A 9,471-nucleotide genomic window follows, 5' to 3' on the forward strand; every position below is an offset into this window, starting at 1 on the left:
TCTGCTTGATTGCACTATTCCTATCTAGATGCCCCGCTGTTTCTTCCTTAATGATAGTTTTAAGCATTTTCCCCACTACAAATGTTAAACTAACCGGCCTATAGTTACCTGCCTTTTGTCTGCCCCCTTTTTTAAACAGAGGCGTTACATTAGCTGCTTTCCAATCCGCTGGTACCTCCCCAGAGTCCAGAGAATTTTGGTCGATTATAACGAATGCATCTGCTATAACTTCCGCCATCTCTTTTAATACCCTGGGATGCATTTCATCAGGACCAGGGGACTTGTCTACCTTGAGTCCCATTAGCCTGTCCAGCACTACCCCCTAGTGATAGTGATTGTCTCCAGGTCCTCCCTTCCCACCAGTACTGTACCCCAGTGTTATATTGACAAACCTGTTCCCACCAGTACTGTACCCCAGTGTTATATTGACAGACCTGTTCCCACCAGTACTGTACCCCAGTGTGATATTGACAGACCTGTTCCCACCAGTACTGTACCCCAGTGTTATATTGACAGACCTGTACCCACCATTACTGTACCCCAGTGTTATATTGACAGACCTGTTCCCACCAGTACTGTACCTGAGTGTTATAAAGTTACGACCCTGTACCCCTCAGTACTGCATCACAGTGTTATGCAGTGACAGACCAGTACTGTGCCCTAATGTTATACAGTGCAGACCTGTCGTCGCCAGTACTGTACCCCAGTGTTACACAGTGACAAACCTGTACCCATTAGTACTGTACCCCAGTCTTATACACTGACAGATCTGTACCCACTAGTACTGCACCCCATTGTTATACAGTGACAAGCCTGTACCTACCGGTACTGTACCCCAGTGTTATATTGACAGACCTGTTCCCACCAGTAATGTACCTGAGTGTTATACATAGCCTGACCTGTACCCGCCAGTACTGTACCCCAGTCTTATGCAGTGACAAACCTGTACCCACCAGTACTGTACCCAAGTGTTATGCAATGACAGACGTGTACCCACCAGTACTGTACCCCAATGTTACACAGTGCAGACCTGTACTCGACAGTACTGTACCCTAGTGCTATAGTGACCGATCTGTATCCACCAGTACTGTACCCGTGTTATACAGTGACTACCTGTACCCACCAGTACTGTACCCCAGTCTTAGAGACAGATCTGTACCCAGCAGTACTGTACCCCAGTGTGAACATTGACAGACCTGCACCCACCAGTAATGTGCCGCAGTGTTATACAGTGACAGACTTGTACCCACTAGTACTATACCCCAGTGTTATACAGTGACAGACCTGTACCCAGCAGTACTGACCCCAGTGTTATACAATGACAGACGTGTACCCACCAGTACAGTACCCCAATGTTATACAGTGACAGACCTGTACTCGCCAATACTGTACCCTATTGCTATACAGTGACAGACCTGCATCCAACAGTACTGTAACTGTGTTATACAGTGACTAGCTGTACCCACCAGTACTGTACCCCAGTGTTTGAGATAGACCTGCACCCATCAGTACTGTACCCCAAGTCTTATACACTGACAGATCTGTACCCACAGTACTGTACCCCAGTGTGAACATAGATAGACCTGTACCGACCAGTACTGAACCCCAGTGTTATTCAGTGACAGACCTGTACCCACCAGTACAGAACACCAGGGTTATACAGTGACAGACCTGTACCCACCAGTACTGTACCCCAGTGTTATACAGTGACAGACCTGTACCCACCAGTACTGTACCCGTGTTATGCAGTGACAGACCTGTACCCACCAGTACTGTACCCGAGTGTAATAGTTAGAGACCTGCACCCACCAGTACTGTGCTGCAGTGTTATACAGTGACAGACCTGTACCCTCCAGTGCTGTACCCCAGTGTTATACAGTGACAGACCTGTACCCACCAGTACTGTGCTGCAGTGTTATATAGTGACAGATGTGTACCCAGCAGTATGTACCCCAGTGTTATATAGTGACAGACCTGTACCCCAGTGTTACACAGTGACAAGCCTGTACCTACCAGTACTGTACCCCAGTGTTATACAACGACAGACCTGTACTCACCAGTATTGTATCCCAGTGTTATACAGTGACAGGCTTGTACCCACCAATACTGTACCCCAGTGTTATATAGTGACAGACCTGTACCCTCCAGTACTGTACCCCAGTGTTATACAGTGACAGATCTGTACCCACCAGTACTGTGCTGCAGTGTTATATAGTGACAGATGTGTACCCAGCAGTACTGTACCCCAGTGTTATATAGTGACAGACCTGTACCCCAGTGTTATACAGTGACAAGCCTGTACCTACCAGTACTGTACCCAGTATTACACAGAGCCAGACCCATACACACCAGTACTGTACCCCAGTGTTAGTGACAGACCTGTACCCACCAGTACTGTACCCGAGTGTTATACAGTGACAGACCTGTACCCTCTAGTACTGCACCCCAGTGTTATTCAGTGACATACCTGTACCCAGCAGTGCTGTACCCCAGCATTACACAGAGCCAGAGCTGCACCCAGCAGTACTGTACCCCAGTGTATAGTGACAGATCTATACCGACCAGTACTGTACCCACTGTTGTACAGTGACAGACCTGTACCCACCAGTACTGTACCCGTGTTATACAGTGACAGACCTGTGCCCACCAGTACTGTACCCTAATGTTACACAGTGCAGACCTGTACTCGACAGTACTGTACCCTAGTGCTATACAGTGACCGATCTGTATCCACCAGTACTGTACCCGTGTTATACAGTGACTACCTGTACCCACCAGTACTGTACCCCAGTCTTATAGAGACAGATCTGTACCCAGCAGTACTGTACCCCAGTGTGAACATTGACAGACCTGCACCCACCAGTAATGTGCCGCAGTGTTATTCAGTGACAGACCAGTACCCACCAGTACTCTACCTGTGTTTTCCACTGACAAACCTATACCCACTCGTGCTATACCCAAGTATGAAACAGTGACAGGCCTGTACCCACCAGTAGTTTGCCAGTGTTAACCAGTGGCAGACCAGTCCGCACCAGTACTGTACCCCAGTGTTATACAGTGACAGACCTGCACACACCAGTACTGTACCCCAGTGTTATACAGTGACAGACCAGTCCCCACCAGTACTGTACCCCAGTGTTATACAGTGACAGATCTGTACCCACCAGTACTGTACCCTAGTGTTATACAGTGACAGACCTGTACCCACCAGTACTGTACCCCAGTGTTATACAGTTTCAGCCCTGTACCCACCAGTACTGTACCCCAGTATTATAGTAGCAGACCTGGACCCGCCAATAATGTACCCCAGTATTATACATAGACCTGTCCCCACCAGTACTGTACCGGAGTCTTACAGTTACAGAGCTGCACCAACAGTACTGTGCCCGAGTGTTATACAGTAACAGACCAGTCCCCACCAGTACAGTACCCCAGTGTTATACAGTGACAGACCTGTACCCACCAGTACTGTACCGTGGTATGATAGTGACTGAACTGTACCCACCAGTACTGTACCCCAGTGTTACAGTGACAGACCTGTACCCACCAGTACTGTACCCCAGTGTTATACAGTGACAGACCTGTACCCACCAGTACTGTACCGCATTGTTATACTGTGACATACCTGTACCCGCCAGTACCGTACCCTAGTGTTATACAGTGACAGGCCTATACCCCAGTGTTATACAGTGACAGACCTGTACCCACCAGTACTGTACCTCAGTGTTATACAGTGACAGACCTGTACCCACCAGTACTGCACCCCACTGTTCAATACTATACCCCAGTATTATACAGTGACAGATCTGTACCCACCAGTACTGCACCCAGTGTTAGTGACAGACCTGTACCCGCCAGTACTGTACCAGTGTTATACAATAACAGACCTGTACCCCCCAGTACTGTACCCCAGTGTTATAGTGACAGACCTGTACCCACCAGTACTATACCCCAGTGTTATACAGTGACAGACCTGTACCCGCCAGTACTGTACCCGTGTTATATAGTGACAGACCTGTACCCACCAGTACTGTACCCGTGTTATACAGTGACAGACCTGTACCCACCAGTACTGTACCCCAGTGTTATACACTGACAGACCTGTACACACCAGTACTGTACCCATGTTATACACTGACAGACCTGTACCCACCAGTACTGTACCCCAGTGTTATACACTGACAGACCTGTACCCACCAGTACTGTACCCCAGTGTTATACACTGACAGACCTGTACCCACCAGTACTGTACCCCAGTGTTATACACTGACAGACCTGTACCCACCAGTACTGTACCCCAGTGTTATACACTGACAGACCTGTACCCACCAGTACTGTACCCCAGTGTAATACACTGACAGACCTGTACCCACCAGTACTGTACCCCAGTGTTATACACTGACAGACCTGTACCCACCAGTATTGTACCCCAGTTATACACTGACAGACCTGTACCCACCAGTACTGTACCCATGTTATACAGTGACAGACCTGTACCCACCAGTACTGTACCCTAGTGTTATACACTGACAGACCTGTACCCACCAGTACTGTACCCCAGTGTTATACACTGACAGACCTGTACCCACCAGTACTGTACCCATGTTATACAGTGACAGACCTGTACCCATCAGTACTGTACCCTAGTGTTATACACTGACAGACCTGTACCCACCAGTACTGTACCCATGTTATCCAGTGACAGACCTGTACCCACCAGTACTGTACCCTAGTGTTATACACTGACAGACCTGTACCCACCAGTACTGTACCCATGTTATACAGTGACAGACCTGTACCCACCAGTACTGTACCCTAGTGTTATACACTGACAGACCTGTACCCACCAGTACTGTACCCCAGTGTTATACACTGACAGACCTGTACCCACCAGTACTGTACCCCAGTGTTATACACTGACAGACCTGTACCCACCAGTACTGTACCCATGTTATACAGTGACAGACCTGTACCCATCAGTACTGTACCCTAGTGTTATACAGTGACAGACCTGTACCCACCAGTACTGTACCCCAGTGTTATACACTGACAGACCTGTACCCACCAGTACTGTACCCTAGTGTTATACAGTGACAGACCTGTACCCACCAGTACTGTACCCTAGTGTTATACACTGACAGACCTGTACCCACCAGTACTGTACCCCAGTGTTATACACTGACAGACCTGTACCCACCAGTACTGTACCCCAGTGTTATACACTGACAGACCTGTACCCACCAGTACTGTACCCATGTTATACAGTGACAGACCTGTACCCATCAGTACTGTACCCTAGTGTTATACAGTGACAGACCTGTACCCACCAGTACTGTACCCCAGTGTTATACAGTGACAGACCTGTACCCACCAGTACTGTACCCCAGTGTTATACACTGACAGACCTGTACCCACCAGTACTGTACCCCAGTGTTATACAGTGACAGACCTGTACCCACCAGTACTGTACCCGTTATACAGTGACAGACCCCGGGCCTACCCCGGTTACCATGGGTAACCGAGACCCCGGGCTCGGGCCGGTTGTCCCCCCGCAGGCCCTGCGGCGCTCCCCGGGCTCAGGCTGGCGCTCCCCCCGGGCCGGGCGCGGACTCACAGGTGGCGAGCGGCCGGTTCTCCATGGTGAAAATCAGCAGCTTCTCGTCCGCCGCCTCCATCCGCCCACAACACCGCCACTTCCGCTTCCGCTTCCGGCCCGCTTCAGGCCCCGCCTGCCGCCGACCCCGCCCCGGGGGAGGGGCTTCAGTCCCAGACACTCCCAGTGACCCCATACTGAACCCAGACTCACCCCAGACACTCTCAAACTGACCCCACACTCACCTCAGATTGACCCCAGACTGACCTCAGATTCACCCCAGACTAAATCCTAGACTCACCCCAGACTGATCCCAGACTGACCCCAGACACCCCTACTAACCCTAGACTACCCCGGGACTGACTCCAGACACCCCCAGACTGATCACAGAGATAGACATACCCCAGCCCGACCCCAGACTAACCCCAGACATCCCGGACTAGTCCCAAACACAGAAACCCCCAAATACACCCCAGACACCACCAGACTGAACCCAGACTGACCTCAGAAACCCCAGACACACCAACTCTAACAAATCTAGAGCCCCTTGGACATCAAGGGACATACAAGGTAAGATAATGAAAAAAAGGGAGGCTTATGACAGATACCAAGGGCTCAATACTACAGAAACCCTTGAGAGTATGAAAGGGCCGGGATGAAATTATAAAGGAAATTAGGAAAGCAAAGAGAGAGCATGAAAAAATGTTGGCACGTAAAATCAAGGAAAACCCAAAGATGTTTTATAAATATATTAAGAGCAAGACGATAACTAGAGAAAAAGTTGGACCTATTGGAGACCATCAAGGTAATCTGTGTGTGGAGGCGGAAGATGTGGGTATGGTTCTTAATTAATATTTTGTGTCTGTTTTCACAAAGGAGAGGGGTGATGCAGAAATTGCAATCGGAGGAGGAGTGTGAAATATTAGATGAAATAAACATAGTGAGAGAGGATTTAAGGGATTTAGCGGCTTTGAAAGTGGTTAAATCCCCAGACCCAGATGAAATGTATCCCAGCTGGAAAGTGGGTTTGGCTGGCGGGGACATGATGGGCCGAAATGGCCTCTTTCCATGCTGTAAATTTCTGCAGGTCTATGACTCCCCATCTGATAACAGACACCCCCAGTCTGATACCAGACACCTCCACAGACTGATCCCAGACACCCCGAGACTGATCCCAGTTCCCCTGTCTGATCCCAGATCTCACCCGACCCAGTCTGATACCAGATGACCCCCCAGACTGATCCCAGACCCGCCTGTCTGATCCCAGACATCACCCCACCTAGTCTGATACCAGACACCCCCCCCCCCAGACTGATCCCAGACCCCCATGTCTGATCTCAGACATCATTCCCCTCAGACTGATCCCAGACACATCCAGACTGATCCCAGACTCCCCTATCTGATCCCAGACATCATCCCCCTCAGACTGATCCCAGACACCCCCCCCCCAGACTGACCGCAGACAACCCCCAGACTGATCCCAGACTAATCGCATACACACCATTCTGATCCACCCCATCTAGAAACATAGAAACATAAAAAATAGGTGCAGGGGTAGGCCATTCAGCCCTTCTAGCCTGCACCGCCATTCAATGAGTTCATGGCTGAACATGCAACTTCAGTACCCACTTCCTGCTTTCTCGCCATACCCCTTGATCCCCCTAGTAGTAAGGACTTCATCTAACTCCCTTTTGAATATATTTAGTGAATTGGCCTCAACTACTTTCTGTGGTAGAGAATTCCACAGGTTCACCACTCTCTGGGTGAAGAAGTTTCTCCTCATCTCGGTCCTAAATGGCTTACCCCTTATCCTTAGACTGTGACCCCTGGCTCTGGACTTCCCCAACATTGGGAACATTCTTCCTGCATCTAACCTGTCTAAACCCGTCAGAATTTTAAACGTTTCTATGAGATCCCCTCTCATTCTTCTGAACTCCAGTGAATACAAGCCCAGTTGATCCAGTCTTTCTTGATAGGTCAGTCCCACCATCCCGGGAATCAGTCTGGTGAATCTTCGCTGCACTCCCTCAATAGCAAGAATGTCCTTCCTCAAGTTAGGAGACCAAAACTGCACACAATACTCCAGGTGTGGCCTCACCAAGGCCCTGTACAACTGTAGCAACACCTCCCTGCCCCTGTACTCAAATCCCCTCGCTATGAAGGCCAACATGCCATTTGCTTTCTTAACCGCCTGCTGTACCTGTATGCCAACCTTCAATGACTGATGTACCATGACACCCAGGTCTCGTTGCACCTCCCCTTTTCCTAATCTGTCACCATTCAGATAATAGTCTGTCTCTCTGTTTTTACCACCAAAGTGGATAACCTCACATTTATCCACATTATACTTCATCTGCCATGCATTTGCCCACTCACCTAACCTATCCAAGTCACTCTGCAGCCTCATAGCATCCTCCTCGCAGCTCACACTGCCACCCAACTTAGTGTCATCCGCAAATTTGGAGATACTACATTTAATCCCCTCGTCTAAATCATTAATGTACAATGTAAACAGCTGGGGCCCCAGCACAGAACTTTGCGGTACCCCACTAGTCATTGCCTGCCATTCTGAAAAGTACTCATTTACTCCTACTCTTTGCTTCCTGTCTGACAACCAGTTCTCAATCCACGTCAGCACACTACCCCCAATCCCATGTGCTTTAACTTTGTACATTAATCTCTTGTGTGGGACCTTGTCGAAAGCCTTCTGAAAGTCCAAATACACCACATCAACTGGTTCCCCCTTGTCCACTCGACTGGAAACATCCTCAAAAAATTCCAGAAGATTTGTCAAGCATGATTTCCCTTTCACAAATCCATGCTGACTTGGACCTATCATGTCACCTTTTTCCAAATGCGTTGCTATGACATCCTTAATAATTGATTCCATCATTTTACCCACTACTGAGGTCAGGCTGAACGGTCTATAATTCCCTGTTTTCTCTCTTCCTCCTTTTTTAAAAAGTGGGGTTACATTGGCTACCCTCCACTCGATAGGAGCTGATCCAGAGTCAATGGAATGTTGGAAAATGACTGTCAATGCATCCGCTATTTCCAAGGCCACCTCCTTAAGTACTCTGGGATGCAGTCCATCAGGCCCTGGGGATTTATCGGCCTTCAATCCCATCAATTTCCCCAACACAATTTCCCGACTAATAAAGATTTCCCTCAGTTCCTCCTCCCTACTAGACCCTCTGACCCCTTTTATATCCGGAAGGTTGTTTGTGTCCTCCTTAGTGAATACCGAACCAAAGTACTTGTTCAATTGGTCTGCTATTTCTTTGTTCCCCGTTATGACTTCCTCTGATTCTGACTGCAGGGGACCTACGTTTGTCTTTACTAACCTTTTTCTCTTTACATATCTATAGAAACTTTTGCAATCCGTCTTAATGTTCCCTGCAAGCTTCTTCTCGTACTCCATTTTCCCTGCCCTAATCAAACCCTTTGTCCTCCTCTGCTGAGTTCTAAATTTCTCCCAGTCCCTGGGTTCGCTGCTATTTCTGGCCAATTTGTATGCCACTTCCTTGGCTTTAATACTATCCCTGATTTCCCTTAATAGCCACGGTTGAGCCACCTTCCCTTTTTTATTTTTACGCCAGACAGGAATGTACAATTGTTGTAGTTCATCCATGCGGTCTCTAAATGTCTGCCATTGCCCATCCACAGTCAACCCCTTAAGTATCATTCGCCAATCTATCCTAGCCAATTCACGCCTCATACCTTCAAAGTTACCTTTCTTTAAGTTCTGTTCATCTTACCCGTCCTTATTCATTGCAATTCACTGCTGGGTTTGCTTTTTATGGTCTTGCGAACCTGTGCCGTTACTTTGAGTGATTTGTGTATTTGTATCCGAGATCCCTTTGTTCCTCTACCCCACC

At 48.6% G+C, this 9,471-nt stretch overlaps 1 protein-coding gene across 1 annotated transcript in view; it reads right to left on the reverse strand.

Moving 5' to 3' along the window:
- Positions 1-5,701, reverse strand: part of trappc10 (trafficking protein particle complex subunit 10) — a 64,867-nt gene extending 59,166 nt beyond the window's left edge. Inside the window, exon 1 of the mRNA XM_070873102.1 lies at positions 5,615-5,701. Within this exon, the coding sequence (XP_070729203.1) occupies positions 5,615-5,675 (61 nt within the window). The 5' untranslated portion in view covers positions 5,676-5,701. The remainder of the gene's footprint in view (positions 1-5,614) is intronic.
- Positions 5,702-9,471: the final 3,770 nt, after the last annotated feature.

This window comes from Pristiophorus japonicus, unplaced genomic scaffold (assembly GCF_044704955.1).
Source record: "Pristiophorus japonicus isolate sPriJap1 unplaced genomic scaffold, sPriJap1.hap1 HAP1_SCAFFOLD_417, whole genome shotgun sequence".
Lineage (NCBI taxonomy): Eukaryota > Metazoa > Chordata > Chondrichthyes > Pristiophoridae > Pristiophorus > Pristiophorus japonicus.